This window comes from Suillus paluster (genome assembly GCF_016628075.1).
Source record: "Suillus paluster strain FC165 chromosome Unknown EDB91scaffold_9, whole genome shotgun sequence".
In the NCBI taxonomy this organism is placed as follows: domain Eukaryota; kingdom Fungi; phylum Basidiomycota; class Agaricomycetes; order Boletales; family Suillaceae; genus Suillus; species Suillus paluster.
This window is the reverse complement of record NW_024537569.1, coordinates 612,961-637,603: the sequence shown is the minus strand read 5'-3', so window position 1 is coordinate 637,603 and position 24,643 is coordinate 612,961. Positions and strand designations below refer to the sequence as shown.

Below are 24,643 nucleotides of genomic sequence, written 5' to 3'. Positions count from 1 at the left end.
TCTTCTATGCAGGTGAAGTTATAAGGTACATATTGTCTCCTGAGATCGAAGATTCGAGCTCTTCTATAACTGGAGACAAGCTGTCTCTTAAGCATCTGCGCTTCCGTCACCTTACATCATCTCAGAGATCAAGGTGCGTCCCGCCGGCGTCGTGCACAGTCCTTCTGAAGTCCCATATTCACCTTTCCGACGGCCGATGGCCAGAATAATGTTCTCTACCTATTCAGGACACGATTTAATGGGATCTCAAGCCACTGCCTACCATATCTGTCGAAGAGCGTCAGCGTCTCGGTCGCTCGACCACGCTACTTGCTCGTGCTACTTGTGAACAACACGTCACTATGGGCACATTTTATCTACTTTGAAGCAAGGGCTTCCGAATGATTCAATGCATCAGAACTACTTGACTTAGAACAGGGTCATGTCCGCTACCAGTTCAATTTCTAGCACAATGCATCGCAATTCGCACCTGCGCAACCTACTTTCACCGGACTACATACTGCAGAGCGTCGCAAAAACCACGCTCCCCTCTTCCTCGTGCAACATTATAATTAGTGCGTCATTCCGGTTAACAACAGATCGTGACGAATCATATTTGCATCTCGATAATATCTTTGCAAACTTCTTACTCGTCTGGGGTGAGCAACTCGGGATCTTTCTGCGTTGGGACGCCAGCGTCTCTACTGATCGAGTTGCACCTGGCCGAGTAACAATATGCCGCATCACGGCCGTCATTTTCACCTGGCCCCGTATTTTATATCTTGTCATGCTATTCAATCCAGTCCTATTGCCACTGTTGGTGAGCTCGTGCTCTGGTTGCAGGTTCGTAATACCCATCCATTTGCTGATCTCTCCCGCGGGCTGTACAGAGTCGACGAACAATCACTATCACGCCCTATTGTTCATCTCCGGACTGCATATATCATTAGTGCGTCGTTTCAGTTAACACCAGATCGTGACGAATCGTATTTGCATCTCGATACTATCTTTGCAAAGTTCTTAGGGATCTTTCCGCGTTGACACGTCAGCGTCTCAAACTTATGTTTTGCAGCTGGCTAAGTAACAATTTGTAACGCTACTTCATCATGCCAAACAACGGCATCGGCAAAAGAATGCTACCGGATGTTTAGATCTATTGTGGTTTGCAGCCACTATAATACAACAGCCAGCTGTCTTCCCTACCATTCACTGCCTCAGAGTTAATCGAGAACCTGCTTGACAGATCCCATATCACCTCATACAAGTTCAACAAATTCGTTTCTTCTTCGCCGTCGTGGCTGCTTTGATAGTATCTCATATTTCTGTTAGCGCAACGCCAGCTGTTCCTAGCAGGGACCCGCAATGCATTCGAAAACCTGCAGCAGTGCTGTTGCCTTGCATCCCCTTGACTCACCCTTTGTGACTTAAAATAGTATGAGGTTAATTTTCATACAGTGATTTTCCTAGTTGATCCCTTGTAAGTCTTGGAATGAGAGGAACTCGCACGTCACGAGAGTAAATCATGAACCTGCCCTTGTATTGGTGGTGTCGTTCATGGAGCAATTCTCACATAGTTGATTGCTAGGTTGTTGTCCTTGGAGAAATGTCACTGCCGCTGGAACAATGGGAATTCTTGAATAGAACATCTCTCGAAGACTCGATGTAAAAACATTACATACGAGTGACCGAAGTACTGCAGCCCCAGTGGTCCGAGCCATAAGCGTGAAAGCCTCGCAAGTCGGACATAATGCCAGGATGTTAGCGGAGTGGATCATATATATGTGATAGAGGAGGTCCCAATTTTTCTCGAGCCCAGAAACATAGATTGTTTAGCACTTGAAGCTACAAGCTAGCAAGTCTGTGATAGAAGATCATTTCTGTAATGACCACTTGATCAATCTCCGGCAGAACGTTCCAACTTTTAGGGTCGCGAGTCAGACGCGACGAAATCACGTGACTTCTTGATTTCTTTTGAGTCGATCGCGAGTCATCTAATCGATCCCTTAAACTTTAAGCACGAAAAGCCGTGGCGTTCCTAATCAGATTCACGCGTACCACCACCATCCTCCGCAGGATCCCTGTAAAGTACTCCTACGTGAGACGTATTGCAACCATGGTTTCGTCACTACCATCTCTACCACCTGTTCCCGGTACAGACCCCTCGTCTTGCATTCTAGATGCGTACCGGACTGCCATTGCAAAACGTGTATCGGATGCCCTGCCGCCGCTTACGCTTGAACAGGCTTATACGGGTGTCGATTATGGGAAGAAGGGCGTCGATTTTACAGTTGCTCTTCCGCGATTCAGGTTGCCGGGCAAGCCTGACGAACTAGCGAAGAAAGTTCTAACGGATGTGAGTTCGTCGATTTCTTTTACTGCTCCGCGTCGGCATGCTTTTTAACTATTGTTGAGATGATAATTGCGTGTCTCGAGTTCCCCAACAGCAGTTTCTGACATTCTCTCCTGCCAGTTCCAACCCGACGACTTCATCTCATCAATCACCCACGACAAGCAATTCCTCCATTTCCAACTCAACACAGCTTCCCTCATCCGCGAAGTCCTTAACCAAATACATACCCTCACCTACGACAGCCCCACGGGGAAGAAATCATACGGCACAAATACCTCTGGCGCGGGTAAAAAACTCATCATCGAGTACTCGTCACCTAATATCGCCAAATCATTTCACGTTGGACACCTTCGAAGTACGATCATAGGCGCGTTTTTAGATAACTTGTATAAAGCATGCGGATGGGAGGTCGTCTCTCTCAATTACCTGGGCGACTGGGGAACCCAAGTGAGCGCATCTTTGCATTGGCTTGTTTCCGGGTCATAATCTTATTTTCTTAGTTCGGCATGATCAGCACTGGATTCGAAAAGTACGGTTCAAAAGAGGAGCTTGAGAAAGATGCGATCAAGCATCTCTACAACGTCTACGTCAAAGTGTCTAAAGACGCGGACTCAGATCCCAACGTCAAAGTAGACGCTGCGAAATGGTTTAAACGCATGGAAGACGGTGACGAATCGGCACTTGCGAACTGGCGAGTGTGGCGGGAGATGAGCGTCAAAAAATACATAGAGGAGTACGAGCGATTAAACGTCTCGTTTGATGTATACACGGGTGAGAGCGAGGTTGGTAAGGAATGGCAAGATCGGGCTCTCGAGCGCCTCGAAGAGATGGGTCTCATCAGCGATGCCAACGGTGCCAAACTCGTTGATCTCGAAAAGTGGAAACTCGGAAAGGCGGTGCTGCGCAAAGCCGGTATGTCCACAAATCAATTATATTACCCGCATTTATGATTTCCCCGCGTAGATGGCACCTCGATATACCTCACTCGTGACCTTGGCGGTGCGATAGAACGATGGGAGAAATACCACTTTGACAAGATGATCTATGTCGTCGCATCACAGCAGGATCTACACCTGTCGCAATTTTTCAAAATGCTGTCGTTGATGGAGTTCCCATGGGCAGACCGCCTTGAGCACGTCAACTATGGCTTAGTTCTCGGCATGAGTACCCGGAAGGGAACCGCAGTCTTCTTGGACCAGATCATTCGCGAAGCCTCATCAGTCATGCACGACCAGATGAAGCGGAACGAGGTGAAGTACAACAACATCGAGGACCCTGAGATGGTTGCTCGAGAAGTGGGCATCACGGGAATTAAAATCCAAGACATGGCTGCCAAACGGTGAGTATTAATGTTTCATCCATTGATGCTGCAACTCATCCAGCACCAGAATAAACAACTACACTTTCAACTGGGATCGAATGCTTTCCTTCGAGGGCGATACCGGACCGTACTTGCAATACGCACACGTTCGACTCACCTCCATGGAGCGCAAGAATCCAGAGCTCATTCCCCTACCACCTCCATCCCAGATCGATACTTCCTCTCTCGCTTCCTCCCAACATGCACGCGACATCGCTATCCTCCTAGGATCTTACCCTGACGTCGTGAAGACTGCACTGAAGACGCACGAGCCCAGTGGTGTGGTGACGTTCGCTTTCCGGCTCGCACATGCGATTTCGAGCGCTTGGGAGACGCTCATCGTTAAAGGGGAGGAAGACACGGAGAAAGCGCGCGCGAGGCTTTGGCTCTATCTTTGCGCGAGGGATGTATTGGGTGCTGCGATGCGGTTATTGAGTATCAGGCCCCTGGAGAGGATGTAGTGGGCGTTTTCGTGTCTGCATATATTTTAGATCAAGCAATACAGAATACTCGAACGTCGTTCAACGGGCATGCTCGCTCAGACAGACGTTTTCGTTCGTACTTACCGCGGAGGTTGATGTGGGTGCCCCTTACAGAAAGATCGAAGTTCTTAGGACATAAAATCAATGCAATTTGTAGATTCAAATAGTGGCACATAAATTAGGGCGGGCAACGTTAGAGGTAGAACGGAATCCCATATACAACTGGTGCAGCGCCAGTGAGATACTTCAGTTTGCAAGCTTCCCGGGCATGTGCAATCGCCGTAACTACCGACACACCCTGCTCCTCCCCACGAGTCGGTGTCAATCTCAACGAGTCAAAAACTGCTTGTGAGAACTTGTCGATATCACGGTCTGTTACGTCCCAGAGATTAGCCACTAGTAAAGGGCTGTGCGCGATGAATGGTTGAGCGGGGTATGTAGACGAAACAAACTTGTAACGTACCATCCAGCAAGCATATAATTGAACGGGGTGCCAACTCTGTCGAAATCGCCCATCTCCTTCAGTGACCCGCTGGAGCAACCCCACAGCATCGTTGCTGCGCAGCGCTGCAAGTGCCGGATTTTGTGCGATCGTACATATTGTTCCCCTCCTCCATGCCCGAAATATCTGAAGGTCATCAGGGTTCGATTCAGCAATTAGTATAAGGTCACTTACACTACCAGATCTTTCCGCGCAAGGGCATCCAAGAACTGCTGTTCGCTTGGTGGACGTCCAATGACACCCTCCCAGCCTACACTCCGCATCTGCTCGAGCCATGGTTTGAATCGCCCCTCAGTCCCTTTCAAGTCCCCACTGGGGTTGAGCACGAAGAATGTCTTGCGTGAATCCACGGATATTCGATCTACAACACCCCCGGATCGGTTCTCTGCAGACGCAAGCCGAACGCGGTCAAGCAAGAACGCTACGCTCGGGATACGGCTCACGCTCTGGCCCCTCAAGACCGGTATCGACTCCCAAGGAATACCCAGTACATTGTGGTCCAGGACGAGGAACATGTGGGAGTCGTCTATACGAGCTGAGCTATCCCTCCCTCCCTTGTTCTTGAGTGTGGCATGCTCCTCCAGCGCACAGCGAAGATCCACCATGACCTGATCTACGTCTATGTCTGCGATAGCGACAGGGATGCCATGAAATGTGTACAGGTCCAGGATGAAGAAGAGCAAGTCTTCAAGCTCTTCATCACGACACTTCGGACTCAGGGAAGAGAAGCAGTCGAGGAGTACATCAGATAAGCGAGGAATCTGCTTCTGCTTCTTGTCTATGGGGGGAAGGATACGCTTGAACACCTTCTCGAGACGGGTACGGAGGTCAGCGATGAGCACGGCCGAAATAGGTGATACAGGACTAAGGATGGTCTACGAATGTTGTTCAGTCGAAGGATAATTAGCAAAAAAGAAATTAAAAACCTTGAATGCGCCCAACCAGCAAAACTCTATGTTCTCTAGCAGCTCCTTCATCCTTTTATCCAGGGTATTACGCTCCGCCCACCAAGCAGTCCTTGCCTGTGGATCATCATTTCGTACGTTGACAGCGTTACGTGTTCCTTGGTCGCTCAAGCGGATGATCTCAGCCAGCTCCTTCACAGCATCGTCAAACGTAAGGTGTTCGTCTTCGTCCGATTCGCGTCGACCTTTGAGAGGCACACAGAACATCAACGGCTCAGAAGACACGTTCTCCCGAGAGATAAAGAGGGTACTCTTGTCAGGCGTGAGGCTGATATGCACGACGGTCCAATGAGGTGGAAACTCTGACATGGTCGTGGTCGATAGCAAGGAAGCGTCAGAAGTCTGCTCTGCATATGTCTTGCGGATAGAATCCCAGTATGCCTTCATGGTCGCATTCGGGTCATCGTCATTGTCAGATACTTCTTCAGAGCTGGACGACCCCAACCGTCGAACGTTAGATGGTCTCTTCCGAGGTAGTGGGGAACCGCTGGACGTCATTAAGGGCCATTCAAGATCGTCATTCTGCATGCTGGGGAATTTATACTGGATTGCCTCTAGCATTTCACGGCGGAGAGTAATTGCGGATGACGCATCTAGTCTGAAGTTCAAAACAGGCCTCGTCGAGTAACGCATAATCTTACCAAGAAGGCGAGCGGCTATAATAGGTCCGTCCTTTCCCCCCTTTCCAAGGGATGTCTGAAGTGCTTTGACGAGCGCAAGGTTTACCGTGGTTTCGCGGACGTGGGGGACGCTCCCCCGATCCGCGGTCAGCGCGAGGTCAGCCCAAAAGAGTTTTTCTGCGTTGTCCAAAGCACCCAAGATATCTTGGGTTGAAGGTGAGAGCGATACGACTCGGTCGCTTGTCATGCCCATCGGCAAGGCGATCGCTGTACACAAAGGTTGAGTCCTTGTGGGTTGGCATGAACAATGTACGTACTAGATTCAGCCAAGGAACTCAGGAACATATCTGAACGGAATTGCTCGTAGACGCTATGCAGGGTAAGTTTCCCCATGAGTGCATGCTCTTCTCCCTATGAAATATTAGCCATAAATCAACACTCATAAGCCAAGCTCACTTTCGTGTCTTGGGAAGCGGGCAAAGCTACGAGTCGCTCTATCAGATCCTTGAGTATAGCATCTCCGTCATCGCGTAATAACCAGACTGCAGTTGATCAGTTAGCAAGTTCAGGATTTGGAAGCGATTCTCCTTACTATGATGGCGGAGAATGTCGGACAGCAAAGTAGAGACTATTGCTCCCTGTCCGGTGGTGGCTAAGGCAGCTTGTGGCGACAACGTCACGCTGGATTTCCTGCGACTAGGAAATTTAATTCAGAGGAAGCGCATTGAACGTTAACCGTGGCGCTCACCTGCCATCAAAGGACGCCAGCATCCCCTCTAGTTCCCCAAGCATTGCAGATGCTTCCACGTAGAGGTCTCTGGCGTCCTCGGCTTGCGCATTCAGCCGATTCCAATCTCCATTCAGCCTCCTCATATCGGCCGCATCCACACCTGGCAGATCTTGCAGCAACTCCGCAGCCTTGGCCAAGCTGTTCCGTCCTGCATCTAGCTGCCTCTGGTATAATTGGATCTCACTCTTACGCATCAGCGCACGAGCAGCCATAGTCGGGGCGTTAACGGACTCGGCGAGGTCCTGTGCTTGCTGAGCAAAGTACTCGGCTTCGCGGGAAGAGCCACGAGTAAAGTAAGCATGAGAGAGCGTCAACAGCGTTGAGAGTAGTCCTTCAACCATTCGCCACTCTATCCCGTCCATTAAACGTTTCTGGCCTAATGATCTCGGGTGATTATTGGACGGAGTATCGCTGGCGGATGCTGTAGGGGTAGCCTCAAATGGGTTTGTATCATCGGTTGCCTTGGTGGGTTTGGCGGGAGGCTGGCTTAATCGAGATAGCGTGTCCACCGCACGATTCCACAGTCGCAACGACTGCAACGTGCATTCTAAAGCGCCAACTACGTTGTTCTGAGGGTTGAAAATTAGATACGAATTTGTGGTGCCATCCGACTGCGACAGACCCTGGAATACTGAATGGCAGCGGAGACTCTGCAAGCCATCGCCGCCTGCTCGAGCCGTCCGGCACGTAGCTTTATCCGTTCAGCAGTCGGTAGAACTTTGTCTTCAGGGGGAAAAGATTCCGACAAACCCATGGCTTCACAGTACGAAGAGGCACTAAAGGGGAAAAAAATGATGAGATGCAATGGAAGCCTGTTAGCGTGAGGTAGCCTCACCTTCCAGGAACATTATTTCCGAGGGCCAAAATTTCTGCATATCTTAACAAATATCTGATACGTATCTCGTCGGAAACATCATTCAATTTCAGCGCCGCCGAACTCCGTGCAAAGATAGAATTGGCCCGCTTCGTCTTGCCCAATTTGACATACTCTGACGCGAGATCAACGCAGATCGTGATGTACACTGCTTAGAAAGGTGAGCATAGCAACTTGTAGAAAGCAAGAATCACTGACAGTCAGCGGATATGACGAGTTGACGCTCACAGATGCGCTTCAGAGCATCCAGGAGTTTGATCTTCAATAAGACCAGACCCAGAAGTCCAAGCAAATGCATGTTCATTTCTGATTGATCAATCAATAGCGCTCTGAAAAGGACACAACAATGCTTACGAAGTTGACTGATAACTGACTCGAGGTCAAAAACGATCGCCGCTTTCTGAACACCAAGTGCGGCAGCCTCCTTCGGCGGTGTACTTTGAATGACATTAGACACGTTCTCGAGAGCTGCTCGTGAATCCTTGTCAACCACTACAGTCAGCAAGCCTTTCCGAAAAACAGACCTTTACGTGGACGGGGTGTAACAGGATTCTGAGTTCTGGCCTTGTTCGTCGTACGCACACTTGCAGCTCTCGTCGACTTCTTCGCAGGCGCAACTGCCTTAGGTAACTTCTTCGCCTGCACGGGTGATCGCTTCGTCTTGGGATTTGTTTCACTGGGAGAGTTGGGAATGAGCCCGCGCAGGACGCTACATGCCTCCTCTACATGATATGACACGGTCGAAATCATCGATGACTCTGCGCTGCGATATGCGAAGAGGCTGAGCCAAAGATGAATTGCCACAGTGTATTGTACACGCAATGAGGCAAACGCGGTGTCGTGCCCAAGGTTCTGTAATGGAGAAATTATAACACCCACAAGCAGAAAAATGGCAGAGAATTACCTCAACAGTGAGCAGGCGTAGACCTTCTTCGCCCAGGCGTTCCGCGGTCCAGTGATTTTCCCCATCGTTGGCGTTCCTCTTCCACAGGAACTCCATGCACTTCAGGAGGACTCTAATCCTGCACAACGGAAGATCGGTGGCCTGATACGCTGCAAGAGCATCTTGCAACAGCGCGCATACAATAGTCTGCACACCGTCTTTCCGAAGGCAAGGTTCGAGAGTCGAGATTTGACGCTCGAGCAGCAGACCTAGGACTTCACCCCTAAGAGCACCCGGCTTCAGTGAGGTAAGGAGGCTAACTTCGCTCGGAGGGAGAAAAAGTTCGCATGTTGCTGCGTAGGTGAACCTGTCAATTATTGCACCTAGCTGCCTCGTGCTTGGATTCGCGTTGAAAGCGCTAGTCGGTGTTGTCGACCTAGCCACCTCTAGGCCGGATGAGCCATATGGAAAGGCCTTTACACTCTCTACAAACGCATCACATGCGAGCTAACAGCACGCAGAAACATGAGCGTTCTACACGGGGCATATAAGTGATGCAAATAGTTACCTTCCGATCTCCCATCTTCGAATAGCACACCGCAAGTAGCTCCCACCTCCTAAATAACTGTTCCTCGAGTTGTTTCCACCCTTCTTCCCGTTCGTCATCCTCTCCGCTGTCCTCCATCGCACCCGCTCGTACGTGGAGTGCACGTGCACCGAGTGAACATCCTTCTTTCAGAAAACGTACTGCACCCCCGTACTTGGAGCTTTGATACAGCGAGCCAGCCAGGTTATGATACGCCCCAGAGATGCATCGGATGTAGTTGGCACGTGTAGAAATCGGGATGGCGTTCATATGGTCGGGGGTAGAGTCCAGAAGGACGATGGCATGGTTGAGGAGGTCGAGAGTGGGCGTGTAAGTGTCCGGGTCGTTGCATTTAAGCCGCATGCGTGCGAGGACAAACAGTGAATCGAGGGATGCGGTCAAGACGTCCTTATTTGGGTTCTGGGACAGGGAAATCTGTCAATTCCTCTGCGTAGGAGTTGAGTTGAAGCCTACCTGCTTGAACGCGCCTTCCAGAGCTGTTGAGATCACCATTAGTAGCGATATTATTGCATGGTGTTGGTCTTTTGCCTCTCCGTCCAGGACCTTGATGCAAATTCGTCTCAATCTCTCTAGAGTCCGTTGGAACTTTCCCTGCGCACGGTGCAGCTCATCATTCGGTTCAGTCATAAGGGATAAAAGGCCCCCAAATCCGGGGAGAATCTTCGCTGCATCGTCAACTCGTTTGGAGAGGTCATCCGTTTCGGCTGCAAATGGAGTTGTGAGATATTGTAGATGTACCAGAATAAATACTGACCGGAGTTTGCGTCCAAGCATGCCGTGACTTTGGTTAATACCGCACAGGCTCTTGCACATTCAAGAACAGCGGTGTCTTTATCTCTCGGCGAAGGAACGGAGATATTGAGTTTACTGATATTGTTGGCTAGGTCATCGACCGAGGTCGATGAGCAAGATGACGGCGATACCGGACCCATTAGGTCTGTTATGCGGTCAAGGGTGCGTAGATCGTTGCTCTGTTCAACAGGTCAGGACTATCGAATATCATCTGTTGATGATAATGACGCACACGCTTCGCGAAACTTGTCCACGTCTCACAGAGCAGAACAAATGACTTCCCCTCCACGAATGATGGTTTGGACTGTGCAATCTGTACGACCTCGCCAAGGCGCTCTGACACGAACTTTGCGACGGAGAGTTCCTCCGCCTCTGACATGGGAGAAGAGGTTTTAACGTACATAGTGCACGATTTCTGAATTTGATCCCAGAAGGTGCTTGGCTGAACAGTTCCGGCACTCGTGCAGAGAAGGCACTTGAGCGCGTACATGCGAATGAGGAAGGTCGAGCGCGAGCTCGCAGAAAACGCGGAGCATGATTTCGTCAGGATTGTGTATGCCCGTGTAAGCATAGTGTCTACGTGCTTGCTAGGCAAGGATACACAATAAGGTACCCATGCCAAGAGCGTGCTGGATTCAAGGAGAGCAGTAGAGAACGAGTCTGGGTTAGTCGACGACGGCGAGGATACCGCGATATGCGTGAGGGAAATTATTGCGTGGATTAGATAGGTTGATATAAGCGTGAGGAGCACGGTGTCTGCTGGTGGCGATATCGTGGGCAGCGGGAGGGAAAGTAGGTGGACTGGCAACTTTGGGGCAGATGAGGAGTGTACTGTTGCTTTTCGATCAGGTGCCCCGAGAAAAGCGAGCAGACGAGCGTGCATATTGCTTAGAAAGGGAAGGGCTGTATCATGCTACTTCACAGTTGAGCTGAACTCGAAGGAGAACCTATTTGCCACGTACCATCTCCAACACAAACAGCTTGCTCATCATGCTTGACGCAGCGCGCTCTACGTCAAGGTCATCCGGACATAGAACACGAAGGCATGACAAAGCTTCATCTGCGCGAGAGACAGCAGCTAAGACCTTGCTGAGCGGGGTCGACTTCATTCTCCCCTCCTCCGAATTTGCCTTCCAGCCGGATTTTGCGACTGATGATAGGGTCTGTAGAGATGTATTTACATCAAGCATTGCCGAATTTTTTCGTTCTTCCGGAGACTCGTCTCTCGTCATCTGTTTCCCCTTCGCTTTGGAGGTTGTTCGCCCGTCCAGTTCATAAGATGGAACAGCAGTCTTCGGCTTCGAGCTTCTTGAATTTACCGTTACTTTGCGAGAGGAAGTTACTGGAGGCATGATGATGAGCACCGACGAGCCACAGCGCGTAATGTTAAATGGAGTACAACAAAGATGAGAATTGGTGGTAACGCGTCTGGCACGTGACCGACGTGTTTGATTTTGGAATTTGACATGACTATCAGCTTAAACGGCACATCTATAGGCTACTTAGAAGGGTCCACTCTACTGGTATCATCTATGCAAATTCGTATGTGGGCATTACTGTACTAAGTATGAAGGGCGCCAGCAGACAAAATTCCCAGTGATTGAAGTAAGGGTTTCAAAATGATTTCCGCTTTCAAATGCAAGTAATTCGATCTCACATGAACGGTTTTGATCTCGCATGAGCAGTTTCGATTTCGTGTGGACAGTTTCGATTTCGCATGGACGGTTTCGATTTCACGCTCGGTTCTGACTTCCCTTTTGACCTCAATTTCACTTTCACTTGTGATTTTCATATGTCAACCTGCATGCACCTTCTTGTTCACCTTCAAGTATCAGCGCACCACTCTCGCTGCATCCAAAGTCGTTGGTTAGCAAAAGATGCGGGAGAAGACGTGGAAGTCGATGCACTTGATCTGGTACTTGGTGTAAGCTCACAGTTTGGATATTGGGCAAGGGTGACGTGCAATATAGTATGTAGAGCATAAAACTTCTATTAGTTATAGTACATCAATTCTGCTCATAAGGACCCCACTAGCACATGAAGTCGTAGAGAGATCACTTGAAGACCCTCGGTGGTAAGTTCGGTTGACACTGCCATCAGGCTGCTGCTCATCCACGTATACAGGAGGTCCAGGAGGTGAAAGGTTGAATTCAAGCAGTCGATGGCGTATGGTGCGGGGATGACAGTGATATAGTTCAGCCAGGCGCCTCCTTGACACTCATCCCGACGAGAGGACGGCAAGATCAGACGGAAGAATGTGGATGCTGGGTCTTCCGACTGTGCCTGTATGGGTATGACGTCCTAGGTTGATAGGGCTGGCATCTGGTGGATCAGACGATGTTGTTGTTGTAGTGTCTAGATCATGCGATCCACACTGGCTTCAATTACCTGCCTCTCTGCAGGTGGGATTATGTTCAAATGCTGAGATAACCATCAGATACATCCTCACAATACCACGAGCAACTACACCTGTTCAACAGCCTCGAGGAATTGAAGGCAGACTGCCTTTTGAGCGTTCAAGCGACCGATATTACCAAGCTGTGTTCTCAGTGTGACGTGAACTCTCTCACCAAGTTGCATGAAAGAATCATAAATGTTTGTTAGTTGAATTGCCTCAGGCATGGCGCAGCTTGTGTCCGTTATAACTAAGTCTTACTTCAAATGCTGTTACTAGTTAGACTCCACCAACTCGGCTCCAACTGTCAGATGGACTGGGATTTTCTTTGGCTTGATTCACTTTGCCTGAGGGGTGTCCCCTCGCATCCTCATCCTTCAACAAATTCCCTAGATCTCTCCAGCTGCCATTGTATTCATTTTCGAGCATCGCTGCACTTTCCTGGCGGCATAAGCTAACTCGGTGTCTTACGCCTGAAACATCCATGGACATTTCGACATCCTACCCTTCAGCTTTCGATGCATTTGCAACTATGGGCGAGTTGCCAAAGACACCAATCCAAATATCTATGCTGAACAATTTTCAGTGATGATGTCTTCCGCATATGTTCCATGCTCTACTGTGGTATCTATGTTGTGTCGGACCGTATGACTTCACCACCTTGCGTCGGTGCCTCCTTCTGTGCCTCTGTATCGTGTTTTACTTTCCACTCTCCGCTACACTGTGCTTTCTCCCTCTCCGAGACAACGTGTTTGCGCGCCTCCAGGCCCCCTTCGTAACCAAACCAACGCTTTCGAGGACAATGTGGACCGCGGAGCAATAAAATTATAATTTGGAAGCCCTGTAGCGCCAGCATAAGCAGTGAACATGCTCTCCATCCGTGTTGTACGAAAACTTGGGTGCCAACAGACGTGCCCATCACCTGTCCGATTAACAGCTGGGATGTCTGGCTTAACAACACTGCAATTGATAGCTTACAACGGAACTCACTGATATAAGGATGATGGCGTTCAAGCGTGCACGAGCTGCGGAAGATATGCTGTGATATTATATCTGTGAGTCAGCAGTGATTTTCTTTATGGAGGACAAGGATGTTGACCTCAGGACCCGAGCCGACAGGGAGACTTCCTGAGACTGACGCGCAACGTCAAGCCCGAAGCATGCGATGATGACAGCTGCAACGTTGATCCCACCTGCTGCAGTCTGCACAGCTTGGAAAACTAGAAGCAAACTAGTGGCTACCAAAGTCGCATACCAAGGGACCAGCCTATCAATAAGACGTCCTGCGAAAGGTCCGACGAGCACGCCTAGCATGCCAATGAGACCAAAGAGACCAATTACGAGACTGAAGATTGGCTTCAGTTCAGGCGGCCAAAAGTCAGAGGATACGTGCGTACGTGGAGTAGTAGTAGGGCGGACCCCCGAGAAGGAAGGTGAGAGTGACCCAGAAACTCGCGAAGCATGCGCTGGATGCAACATTTATAATGGCCACCTGTATGACAAGTGGCTCCGTTACCGCATACTTGGCCATCGAAAAAAGGATTTTGAAGTATGTCAAGTCGCGGTTTTTGGCAGGATAGTCGGGAAGAACGAGGTAGGCGCCAATGAGAACGAGTGATTGAACACCAATTGACATATAGTAGACTACACGCCAGGTTGTAAAATTGCCTATGACGCCAGCCAAGACACGAGCGATCAGGATGCCTAGCATGAGACCTGAGAGCACCACAGACAATGCTGACGCTCTGCGATCAGGTGCAGCCAAATCTGCAGCTAGAGGCATCAAGATCTGGGGAGTGACAGTTGCAACGCCGACCAAGAAAGACAAGATCTCGAAGACGCGGAGATTCTTGGTGACGGCTAATCCTATTGTGAGAGTAGTAGATGACGCAACCAGCAGTAACACAAGTTGTCTGCGTCGAACAAGGTCGCCGAGGGGTGATATGAGAAGTAATCCCACCAAATACCTGAGCCACGAATGGTAATAAGTCGTGAATGTCCCATCAGAAACCGATAAGTTTATTTACCCTGCTTGAGTGAGGGTAGGGATACTAATATCACAATCACACTTAGCCAGATTGGACGAAATGGAAGAAATGACACACCGTGAAACCTCGTCGTATGTTACATTGAATGATTCAGAAAACTCGACTATGCACAATTATCAGTTCATGATCAGAAACACGCGCGGCCAACTGCTCTCAGCAGCCACATACTCAACAGCGGTTGACAATAGTACAAGTTACCGACGACTGTCTTGCCGTTAGCATCCATTCACCGTCTACCGAGAAATCCGTACTGAATGTGCTAGCAAACCCGAAGGAGGCGTTAAGCAAGATGCCAAAGTGAAAAGGCTTGGTGGGATTGTATTGGAGTCTCTTCGGGATCGGTACGAGACCAAAGTCTTTTGTGGGCCAAATCTCTTCTGCGGACGCTGCAGCCTTCTCAATAGTCGCTTCAGGAGACTCGGGCGTCCCTAGCTTCTCAGTGCTGGAGGGAGACATTTGAGCACAAATCTCGAACGATCGGGCAATCGATGAGGGAAAACACGTCCTTTCATCATGGACGTCCTTTATTCACCGGCCGCGATGTTCGAATTCCGAGTCAGCAACTTACTGAGACGGAAGGCCGCAGTCATAATGCCCACCAGCGCGCATTTATTCTCATGGATTATATTTACCTTCACGATATTAATGTGTGGATGGCTGAGGGAGATCTGTGAATGAATCTCATATCTGTGTCGACAGCACGAGAGGAACAGCATTGAGATTGAACTCTTCTCGCTGCAGATTATACAGCGGCCACGTATTTTCGTCGAAGCTGCAAGTAAGTAATACTTATGACCTGTTACTCCTTCAAGTTGTACGCTCCAGCCGTAACTACGACCGTGAAGTGCGCAGGTGTAGTATTTTGCGAAACTCCGCCAGTTCGAATTTGTATTTGTCGATTCGCCGAAGGCAATGGTCTACCAGTCAACAGTTAGCTAAGGTCCAGGCATCATGCATCATGCATCATGCATTATGGCCCGACCGTGACGGCCCGTGATCGATTTCGAATGCATAACCATTGCAAAAGCAGCTTTTGCCAAGGAATCTTCCGAAAATAGCACAAAACCTGTTGCCTTAGAGGAGCTATACGAAGCAGAAAAGAGGTTTTCTTGGACCCAAACGTTAACAAGTAACAAGGGAACAGGTTTAAGGAAAAGTTTCTCCGAAACGCTCGATCATGACGGCCCGCCTACTCGTTTTCCCACGCCACACCACGCCTACTTCCTGCTCTAACCCAACTCTAACCAACCCGCTGACATTTGTGCAACGCCCATCATAGCCCATCATGCGGCAGTTGTTCCGTGTCTCTACGCCCAGCAACCTCCCTCGGTATCACGAAGATCCTGTCAAGCGCATATGGAAAAAACGGACAGTGAGTTAGGATGAGTTATTTTATACCGTGACATCGAGGGCCTTCCGCTTTTTATTAAGTGAGTCACTGGCCGGGTCCAGGGGTGCCCGTGAGGGCTATATCGAATAGTGATAGTAGCGAATAATGGGTAGTTTTCCATGTAAGGGATGTAATCGATTGCATTATCTGTATGCAGTTGGTCAACTAGTGATAAGCATGATCAAGTGATGCAGCCCCTAAGCAAGCAGCTAATCAGCGTTTGTTCTATATGAGTGCGTATCAATTTAGGCTCGAGCCATTTTCGGACTAGCGGTGCTTCTTTTCCTTCGGCATCCCTCAAGTCTTTTCACTGTACAACACAGCCAGGTCGCCGCCTCCTGCGTTCTTGAGGTCGTCGCTCACATTTGATTTGGACTGCTTGGACGGCAGCTTCTGCCAGAATCACAGTCCACCTTCATAACCAAACCACCGATTCCTGGGACAATGAGGACCTCTAAGGATAAGCACCGCGAGCTGCAAGGCATACATGGCCATAAATAGCGCAGCATTTGCACGCCAGCCATATCCGACGAAAACGTCAGTACCCACGGATGTCCCTGTAATCTGGGCGAGAAAAACCTGCGAGAGTTTGTTGTCTCATTAGGCCATTCCATAATAGGTGTGGATTGACGCACTGATATGATCAACAGCGAGTTTAAACGCGAGCGTGCAGTATCGGAAATGCTGGTTTGTTTTGATCAGTATCACAGAACCGCAAACCGCATAAATTTTTACCTGAACATCAGCGTAGACAGTGATACAGATTGTGTTTGGTGGAACACGTCTAATCCGAAGCAAGAGATGATGACCGCGGCAACATTTATGCCTCCTGCCCCAGTTTGTACTGCTTGAAACACCAAAAGAAGTACAGTTGAGAATGTCAAATCCGTCTGCGCTAGGACAAGCGATGACGGGATATGCTGAGTGACTCCTGAAATGTCACTTGTTTCAGCGAGAGAGGTCATGTCTAACGCATCAGAGGGAATGTACCAGTATTCTGTAAGACTGTACCGCTGCTATATATACACTCACATGTTCGAAAAAGACCATAATATTGGTATTTGTGACAGAGTCATGGCGTTGGTCACCACCGAAGAGCCCACACTCATACAGAGCGGAAGTCCGGATGACGGAAGCACCATTGAGTATGGTAATACTAGAGCTCGCGCTGTTATCAAGCGCGACGCGTGATAATTTAAAGCGACATGGGACCATTGAGATCTGATGGGAGACAAGCTGACTGAACATGCGAAAACGTCATTGAACGCTTCTTCAAGTTCTCGACAAGAAAAGAAGTCTTGAGGCAATCTCGAAGGATCATGGAGCACCCGGCGGGAGACAGTTAAAGCAGTCAACACAGCCACGCACAACCAAATTAAGTAAAAGGAATCAATCCTGATTCACCTCAAAATCTACCACTTAAACCTGCATACTCGCCTCTATATCTTTCAAGGAGATGTTACTCTTCTCGCACATTCCGCGGAAAATTCCACCCTCCACTTTGAAAAGATTAGATGGAGTGTCGAATTCCTGTGTGTGTGAGGATTAACTACCGAAAGAGGTTCGAACCAACCTACTGCAACAAGGCCAGCGTCGAGGACCAGAATACGGTCATAGGAAATGATAGTTCGTAGTCGATCTGAAGTATCATCAAATTAGCACCGAGAACACAAAGGATAAAACGCACGGGCAATGCAAAGTAGCGTATGGTCCTTAAATTCTGTCTGGATAGTGTGCTGGATCTTGCTATCAGTCTCGAGATCAACAGAGGCTCTGAAAAGAATTCAACATCAAGCATATAGGAGAAGAACACATGACTAACGTGGCCTCGTCAAGCACAACGACTTTGCAGTCTTTCACCAGTGCACGAGCTAGACTGAGTAGAGATCTCTCTCCAACACTGAGGTTTGCTCCTTCGCTCTCAATGGTGTTGTCAAGGTCGTAGCGGCCCGTGGAAGTTTGCTCGTTCCTGATGCCATCGCTGGAAGATGAATGTTTCGAGGTGGTGCTAGAATTAATAAGACAAGATCTATGTAGCGCATCCCAGAGCTCCGCGTCATCGTGTTGGGCGAATGGATCCAGGTTGGATCGTATGGTCCCTAGTGATCTTTTAGCGCTTCAAACAAAATAATGTAGATCCTCACCACTAAAAAGAAGAGGCTAACGAAGTTCGTACGTCAGTCTTGTATCAGCTTGTACAAGAAACCTTCCACAAACATCTTGTGGGATGATAGAAATCTTGGAGCGGAGGTCCTTAAGACCAATCGTAGATATATCGACTCTGGACAGGGTTAAAACCACAATATTTGTCACGAGCAATGACCAACGTACCCATCGATAATGATCGAACCACCAGACAACTCGACAATTCGGAACAGCTGCGAGCATCAACGAAGATTTACCAGCACCAGTCCTGAGGCGGCACCGCATCAGCACACGTATGTGGATCCAATAGATTAACCGACCTTCCAACAACACCTATCTTTTCACCTCCCTTGACCTTTGATCGAGATACCCCTCAAAACATTCGAGAGGCCTGGCCTATATGACATCTTAATATCGTTAAATTCGACAGCGCCATGTTCGGGCCATCGCGTCGGGGGCTTGCGTTCTTCGATCTCATGTGGTGCCTCTTGAGGGATCGTGTCCTCATCGACGTACTGTACCACTGTGAAGAGTAAACGCGAGTGGAAGTATCGTAAAACTCGCGGCTCACGTCGTTCCACTGCGTTCATGTTATTCTAAGGCAAACGACCATTAAATAGCTAGTGATGCAAGGTAAGGAACGCCCTACCTCGACGTCTGCCGTCTGTCTGATCACGAGAGTACACGTTTGTGTCAGAAAGACTTTGATACGAAAAGGTTAACATGATAGATTGCGACGGCGACATTGGGACACCCACTGGTATACGTCAATACCAACCCTATCTGGGCAGCATTAACCCCTGAGACGTCGGTCACTGCGAGAAGAGCAACCTATCCAAATCGCAGCACCGGGTGAGCCTGAGGTTTTTGCCATTAAATAGACACTTACAAAGAAGACTAGCACGCTTCCTGTGAGGTCCAACCTTATCGCAAGCCATCTAAGGGTAAGTTATGAGCCAACAACCGCCACAATATATGTATCAGACTACTTACCTCTGGTTTGTAACCACGATGTATAGAGCTCTATTCTCCAGATCGACGTAGTATCTATTAGCAGCAATGAAGCGCTTCATTTCTCCGTAGCTTCGGATGGTGGGAAGTCCTGTCAAGGTCTCGGAAAAGTGGGCATACAGAAGAGAGCGAAGCATGGAGTCTGATGGTCGGTATGAGAGGCTTTCAAGGTCAGAAATACAACGACGAACCCAGGCGCTTGACCTCGCGGGCACTAGCTCGATAGAAGGCAGCGTAGTAGCTGTAACCGATCAAGATGAAGAAAACAGCAATAACTAGACTAGCGTAAGCTATGTCCTCACAAATTATATCGATTGTACTGACCAAAGTATGGTTCAAGGAATGCAACAATGATGATAGCGCTCATAACGGCGGACAGCAACATGACCACTGGATCTCCATAGTTAGTCTTCGTCAGCGAAGCATTCAGATAACGTACCTGCTCTCATCGTGTCTGGACCATGCCTAAGTAACACCTCACTATATGGTGATAGACGACTCACTTGCTAATTGATTATCAATACCTGAGCGAATGGTGTCAGCAAAGCATATCATAGCACAAATTGGCAAGATGCTGACTGTCGATATCTTTGCCAAAAACACTCAGGATTCGGCCCATGGGCTATAGTATCATATTCAATATCCGTTGTTATACTTTCATAACCACTCACTGTGGTGTCAAAAAAGGACATGGATGCATAAAAGACGTTGTGTAAGGACTTGTGGTGCAGGTTTTGAGACACGTAAAAGGCAATCAAATCCATTCCAACGCCACTACAGCAAGTTGCGTCAAGTGAGTATGCCGCCATCTGCGATAGGAAACTACTTACAGAAAGAATGTAAAGATGGCTTGAGCAACCCCGAGGCAACCATACAGCGTCTGATAGAACGAGTTTGGTCGTTCAAATTTGCTGCACCACGAGCTCAGAAAAGGAACCAAGAAGTTTATAAAACGAAACTGACTTGCTCTCCCACCAAACTAACGTATACGAGTTCAAGATCTGGCTTCCCTGCATCGCAAGCATAGAGAAAAGAACTAGAGGTCCGGTTATCGAACTGCGTCCCGCAACCAAGTAGGTCCAGTACACTGGAACTGTTTTAATCCAGGGAACCTTTGCAGATGAACTTGAACGCACCTTTCCAGGACACAGAGCCCGTCGTCCGCTTCTCTTTGACGATCAAGTGACCTTCGACTTTACCACTGCCAGTAGCCCTTTCTCTAGCTCTTTCTGACTTCAACTTCACATCATCGATGGTGACGTGAGCCTGCAGAGTCTTGACTTCCTCTGCCTGGTCATTATTGTCCCACTCAGACGCATGACCACCGAACTCCAGGTCCAAACGCGCAAAGTCCCCACCGCGGGAGATCAGTTCATCGTAGGTCCCGCTATCTGTGATAACACCATTGTTCAGGGTATAGATGTAATCTACTTGAGAGAGGAAGTGGATCGCATGCGTGACCAGAATCACGGTAACGCCGCGATTGCGGAGAGCACCAACGATGGCATCTTGGAATAACGACTTTCCGACGTGGGCGTCCACTGAAGGCATTTGTCAGCATGAAAACTATAAGGTAAACTATATAACTCACCTGCTGAGAGCGGGTCATCAAATATGACAATTTCAGGGTCAAAGTACAGAGCACGAGCGATGTTAACCTAGGTCGATGATAAACACATCGAGTCTTTGGAGGAAACACGCTACACGCTCACTCTCTGCTTTTGACCCCCGCTGAGATTGATGCCCTTTTCTCCAATCTAAAAGAGAGCATGAACCGTGTGATCAAGTTGCGTTCATCCACATTACCTCAGTCAAGTCCCCATCAGGGAGCAGTTGCAGATCTGGAAGTAGACAAGTGGTCTCAAGAACGCGCCAATATCTATCTTCCTCGAATGGTCGGCCGAAAGTGATATTATCACGCTGGAGTGGGGCATGAGCTGCATTCACTCTTTGAGAGCCATGCCATGCTTACCAAGGTTGCATTTTGGATCCATGCAGTCTGCGGGCAATAACCAAGGCGACCGCCGAACGAGACATGCCCGGAGACCTTCCTCATCTCCCCAATCAATCCTTGCAACAAACTGGACTGTTAATAGGTCAGTAGTAGCTTCAAGGATTCGTTCAGCGAAATTACCTTGCCGCTTCCGACAGGCCCGACCACGGCGACCAGCTGACCTCGTGGGATGGTCATGTTCACGTTCTTGACCCTAAAGCGTAGTACATCCTTTTCAGGTGCGAGTTGGTCTTTCGCCTTGCCCTCTTTCGCGCTCTTGTCGCCGTGTGCGCCCTTCTTCGAGCTGAGAGCTTCACCAAAGTCTTTCTCGAAGGACTCCCACTCAAATGTTGCGTCCTTCACCAGAAGCGCGGGTTGTTGGTCCTCGTTTATTACGAGCGCATCTTCGGGAATAAGTTCTGCATGGAATATGTGCGTAAGTCGCTGGATCGCGCTGGATGCGTCAGAGATTGCCGATAGAGCGCGGGGCATGTACAACATTGGTTCCCGGAGAATCTGTTTACCGCTTAGCTGCGTATTTATGAACGCCACTGGAAAGAATCTCACCTGGAACAGACTCAGCGAGGAAAATATGGCGGCAACGTTGAAGTTGTGCGCTGTGAGGGAGTATGTGACGAAGGCTACTGTAGCAGCGAGAACTGGGAGCGAAAGAGCGAGCGCCAGGCTGGGGTGGATCGAATCAATAACACGTCGCGACTCGCCACGCCATACACATCAAAACTTACCTCGCCGAACTTGAGTGAAGAATCCGTCGGATACCATGCAATTCCTTTTTGCGAAGTTCCAAGATCCCTACGCGGCGTTCGTGGACGTGGTGTTATGTAATGGTCATTGACATCAGTGCTTACTTTGAAAGAAGGGAACCTCGTATGAAAAGTACTTGATCACTCGCATTGTGCCTGTGCGCGCCTTCAGCATTTCTGTTCATCCTAGTCGCTCCATGGTTACGTACCGAGGACCTCTAGCAGGACTTTGGCTCGTTGATCAGTCCATTTCATTGACCCCAAGCGAATACGGTGCTGCAGTGTCATTAGTCGCATTTGAAAGGGGATGACGAGGACGAATAGCGAAAAACCAGTGAGCGCAGACGGACCGAGCTAATTTTCAAGTATCGTTAGAACGAAATGAATTCTTCGTGGCGTGCAGCAAACCTCGGCTAGAAGAATGATTAGACAAAGTATGACCTGGATAGGCCCAGCCCAGGCTTGAAGATAGTGAGCCATCTTAAAGTTAAAAAAAGATATATACTCACCTGCATGCTAGTAGCGAGAGCGCCAAGCTGCGGTCAGTCGACGGCATAAGCGTATACTTAAGTTTGCGACTCACAAACCCCTGAGTGCAAACGTCAATCCTGCTCACATCCGTAGAGATATGGTTAATCAGTGCGGCGTTATTGAGTTTGACACGCGCTTTGCCTGTCAGGTTCACTCCACGCTCGTAAACACATGTGATCAGCGCGGCTCTAACCAGTACGCCTGTTGCCATTGAACGCCAAAAGTACTTGAAATGTGTCAACTTAGTCGGGTTCATCTTCAACTCACAAAGTTTTACAAACCTGCTGGGAGCAGACGCCGGCTGTCACCGTAAGCACGAAGAGCCCAAGAGCCATAGCGATACCGCGACCGACATTGGGGACAGACTCTCCAGCAATGATTGCGGCGGAACGCTCCTGCGCAAAGACGATGATTTGCTGGAGGGAAGGTAGAAGATATCATAAGTTACCACAACGAAAGACGGCTTGCTATTTACCCGAAGGACGATAGGGCTCATGACTTGTGCTGTATCACTAAAGACCTGAGCGAGGTGTTAAATGCATCATGACAGTGACAATTGATGAAGAAGACCCATGCCTTGAATACACCTCCAATCCAGAACATACTGCGAAAGACATCATTCAAAGCCCAGGTAAGGCTGGCCTCTTTCCGTCCTTCGGATTCTCGCCAATGTTTTCGAAACGCTGCACGTCGCTCAGACCAAGTCGTGCCTTGCATCTGTCCTTTACAGCAAATTGCACGTAAGGCCCAGCCTGTACGTTTGAAGAGAGATGGCCTGAGCTCTCCATTCTCAAGCCGTGCATTCCAGTCGGCTGCTGCCTTAACACGCCGCTGCCATGCAGCTTCAAGTTTGGCGGCAAGTACCGCTGACTGTCGAGGTGTGTCCATTTTGTATAGATCAGACGCTTGCAGCGTGCGTTGATATCCAAGGACCTGAATATATGCGTCAGAACAGTATGCATAGCGATCGAGGTTCAATGACCGACCATTATACCGGTTATCCAGGTGAAAGTGAGCTGAGAGAAAATGGAAGCATCGGCCAAAGGCGTCAGCTGCAGAACACGAAGTCATTAGGGGATCCTTTAGCAAATTAGAAAAGGAGGTTCGCTCACCACTGCATCCTCCAGAGATGGGGGAGCTGGAGGCGGTGGGTCCTTGGGTAACCTGTCCGTGGCTCCATGAAGGCATACATTGCTTCCAAAAGCAGCTTCACTTACCACCACTGCCACCATTTTTGACGAAAGTTGGTATACTCGTCACCAGTATTGAGCTGGAGATGTAGAGGTTGGTGAAGATAGGCTGCTTTAGCCTGCTTGAACTCTCGTTTGACTGGGACTTGTGCAGATTTTTCCGAGTGTTGGAAGGTCATACGCACAGAGGTGGGGACAGCTCTGGGCCAGATGAATGGCGGCTAGCTGGGAGAGAGAGGAGTTGCAATTGTAAAATTATACCTGTATCTTAGAGCTTAATCTACTTTAGATAGTGCCATCCTTCAACCGGGCGAAAGTGGATGTCATCATGATGTGGCAAGGTGGCTGCAAATACATTTTCCGTAGATCGTCGTATCCACGATCTCTGGTGGCGTGGCCCTTAGGCTTGTACAGAAGTTCTGTAAGCCCACCCTACAGGCTCAAGAAGGGAGTTACTTGCTGGCCAGTGGCCGTCGGTCAAACCGTTCCAAGCTCGCCTTGCTGCATGCATGACTACCCGGGCCGGTAGCGGTATTCCCAATATATAGGGCCATATCCTCGGAGATGGCTGACTACTGAAGCTGTGGCTAAGTTCCCGGTTCACAGCTACTGGCTAAGAATTCCGAGTCGTCCCGGGTCCTTTCAAAGTTTCGGTAGGGTCACCTTCACATCGAGCGCTCGTACGTCCTAGTGATGATAGTTCCCAATCCGAGTTGCGATAGGTTGCGATAGGCTCGAGCGTGTCGTCAATTGCCTTTCCTGAATCATATATACATACGTTCTGATCATTCCTAGCAGGGCTCGCAGATGTGGGAGGCCGGCATTGCGATCCGGAGGCCCTCCAGCACTGTCACGGTCCTCTTTAGAACTTCGAAGTTCAAACCGTCAATGTAAAGCAAAAGGTTGGATGGATTGATTTGAAGTCGATGGGTTCTTCTAACGATTAAACTCGTCTTCCAAAATTTTCCTGCT

The 24,643-nt window shown here is 49.1% G+C and overlaps 6 protein-coding genes across 6 annotated transcripts; 1 reads left to right on the top strand and 5 right to left on the bottom strand.

Annotated features, from left to right (window-relative positions):
• The first annotated feature begins 1,923 nt into the window (after positions 1 to 1,923).
• On the top strand, positions 1,924 to 4,322 carry EDB91DRAFT_1113998 (uncharacterized protein). Its single transcript, XM_041317882.1, has 5 exons — positions 1,924 to 2,332; positions 2,450 to 2,776; positions 2,830 to 3,241; positions 3,293 to 3,668; positions 3,718 to 4,322. Exons 1-5 carry the CDS (start codon positions 2,093 to 2,095, stop codon positions 4,148 to 4,150), a joined length of 1,788 nt encoding a protein of 595 aa, XP_041180760.1. The 5' UTR covers positions 1,924 to 2,092; the 3' UTR covers positions 4,151 to 4,322.
• EDB91DRAFT_879189 (peptidase family C50-domain-containing protein) lies at positions 4,258 to 11,623 on the bottom strand. The gene is made up of 20 exons (XM_041328694.1): positions 11,167 to 11,623; positions 10,437 to 11,117; positions 10,167 to 10,383; positions 9,866 to 10,116; positions 9,374 to 9,811; positions 8,827 to 9,312; positions 8,447 to 8,774; positions 8,277 to 8,390; positions 8,121 to 8,228; positions 7,884 to 8,070; positions 7,671 to 7,824; positions 7,007 to 7,617; positions 6,851 to 6,954; positions 6,715 to 6,800; positions 6,576 to 6,669; positions 6,280 to 6,525; positions 5,600 to 6,231; positions 4,848 to 5,548; positions 4,635 to 4,799; positions 4,258 to 4,578 (listed from the first exon to the last, which is right to left on the bottom strand). Exons 1-20 carry the CDS (start codon positions 11,554 to 11,556, stop codon positions 4,365 to 4,367), a joined length of 6,207 nt encoding a protein of 2,068 aa, XP_041180759.1. The 5' UTR covers positions 11,557 to 11,623; the 3' UTR covers positions 4,258 to 4,364.
• A 528-nt stretch (positions 11,624 to 12,151) lies between these two features.
• Positions 12,152 to 12,837, bottom strand: EDB91DRAFT_1113991 (uncharacterized protein). Its single transcript, XM_041317881.1, has 3 exons — positions 12,677 to 12,837; positions 12,329 to 12,628; positions 12,152 to 12,278 (listed from the first exon to the last, which is right to left on the bottom strand). The coding sequence occupies exons 1-2, from the start codon at positions 12,824 to 12,826 to the stop codon at positions 12,560 to 12,562; spliced, it is 219 nt and encodes a 72-aa protein (XP_041180758.1). The 5' UTR covers positions 12,827 to 12,837; the 3' UTR covers positions 12,152 to 12,278; positions 12,329 to 12,559.
• Positions 12,838 to 13,227: 390 nt separating this feature from the next.
• On the bottom strand, positions 13,228 to 15,103 carry EDB91DRAFT_1344944 (major facilitator superfamily domain-containing protein; the record flags this gene model as incomplete). The annotated part of the gene is made up of 7 exons (XM_041325827.1): positions 13,228 to 13,536; positions 13,590 to 13,638; positions 13,699 to 13,944; positions 13,997 to 14,566; positions 14,627 to 14,750; positions 14,816 to 14,851; positions 14,899 to 15,103. 7 exons carry the CDS (start codon positions 15,101 to 15,103, stop codon positions 13,228 to 13,230), a joined length of 1,539 nt encoding a protein of 512 aa, XP_041180757.1.
• Positions 15,104 to 16,298: 1,195 nt separating this feature from the next.
• On the bottom strand, positions 16,299 to 17,309 carry EDB91DRAFT_879084 (uncharacterized protein). Its single transcript, XM_041328693.1, has 4 exons — positions 17,070 to 17,309; positions 16,773 to 17,004; positions 16,673 to 16,721; positions 16,299 to 16,616 (listed from the first exon to the last, which is right to left on the bottom strand). Exons 2-4 carry the CDS (start codon positions 17,000 to 17,002, stop codon positions 16,440 to 16,442), a joined length of 456 nt encoding a protein of 151 aa, XP_041180756.1. The 5' UTR covers positions 17,003 to 17,004; positions 17,070 to 17,309; the 3' UTR covers positions 16,299 to 16,439.
• A 147-nt stretch (positions 17,310 to 17,456) lies between these two features.
• On the bottom strand, positions 17,457 to 23,850 carry EDB91DRAFT_1344943 (ABC protein; the record flags this gene model as incomplete). Its single annotated transcript, XM_041325826.1, has 38 exons — positions 17,457 to 17,567; positions 17,615 to 17,676; positions 17,725 to 17,810; positions 17,860 to 18,136; positions 18,182 to 18,197; positions 18,255 to 18,450; positions 18,528 to 18,778; positions 18,832 to 18,884; positions 18,941 to 19,013; positions 19,072 to 19,120; positions 19,176 to 19,335; positions 19,385 to 19,468; positions 19,518 to 19,583; positions 19,633 to 19,647; positions 19,697 to 19,717; positions 19,773 to 19,815; positions 19,865 to 19,967; positions 20,024 to 20,104; positions 20,157 to 20,280; positions 20,330 to 20,734; positions 20,785 to 20,851; positions 20,906 to 20,950; positions 21,000 to 21,113; positions 21,166 to 21,279; positions 21,328 to 21,702; positions 21,754 to 21,871; positions 21,933 to 21,999; positions 22,056 to 22,106; positions 22,160 to 22,304; positions 22,359 to 22,411; positions 22,460 to 22,466; positions 22,534 to 22,707; positions 22,763 to 22,897; positions 22,957 to 23,001; positions 23,052 to 23,414; positions 23,468 to 23,533; positions 23,594 to 23,645; positions 23,699 to 23,850. 38 exons carry the CDS (start codon positions 23,848 to 23,850, stop codon positions 17,457 to 17,459), a joined length of 4,419 nt encoding a protein of 1,472 aa, XP_041180755.1.
• Between the last annotated feature and the right edge of the window lie 793 nt (positions 23,851 to 24,643).

Excerpts from the sequence above, each read along its gene's own strand:
- EDB91DRAFT_1113998 (XM_041317882.1), top strand. The coding sequence starts at position 2,093 with ATGGTTTCGTCACTACCATCTCTACCACCTGTTCCCGGTACAGACCCC. Across the intron at positions 2,777-2,829 it reads TGGGCGACTGGGGAACCCAA|TTCGGCATGATCAGCACTGG; the intron begins GTGAGCGCATCT and ends TTATTTTCTTAG. Across the intron at positions 3,242-3,292 it reads GGCGGTGCTGCGCAAAGCCG|ATGGCACCTCGATATACCTC; the intron begins GTATGTCCACAA and ends TTCCCCGCGTAG.
- EDB91DRAFT_879189 (XM_041328694.1), bottom strand. The coding sequence starts at position 11,556 with ATGCCTCCAGTAACTTCCTCTCGCAAAGTAACGGTAAATTCAAGAAGC. Across the intron at positions 10,384-10,436 it reads GGACAAGTTTCGCGAAGCGT|AGCAACGATCTACGCACCCT; the intron begins GTGCGTCATTAT and ends CCTGTTGAACAG. Across the intron at positions 4,579-4,634 it reads AATTATATGCTTGCTGGATG|CCCTTTACTAGTGGCTAATC; the intron begins GTACGTTACAAG and ends CATCGCGCACAG.
- EDB91DRAFT_1113991 (XM_041317881.1), bottom strand. The coding sequence starts at position 12,826 with ATGCCTGAGGCAATTCAACTAACAAACATTTATGATTCTTTCATGCAA. Across the intron at positions 12,629-12,676 it reads AATTCCTCGAGGCTGTTGAA|CAGCATTTGAACATAATCCC; the intron begins CAGGTGTAGTTG and ends TGATGGTTATCT.
- EDB91DRAFT_879084 (XM_041328693.1), bottom strand. The coding sequence starts at position 17,002 with ATGACCTCTCTCGCTGAAACAAGTGACATTTCAGGAGTCACTCAGCAT. Across the intron at positions 16,722-16,772 it reads CTGTCTACGCTGATGTTCAG|CATTTCCGATACTGCACGCT; the intron begins GTAAAAATTTAT and ends AAAACAAACCAG. Across the intron at positions 16,617-16,672 it reads ACTCGCTGTTGATCATATCA|GTTTTTCTCGCCCAGATTAC; the intron begins GTGCGTCAATCC and ends AAACTCTCGCAG.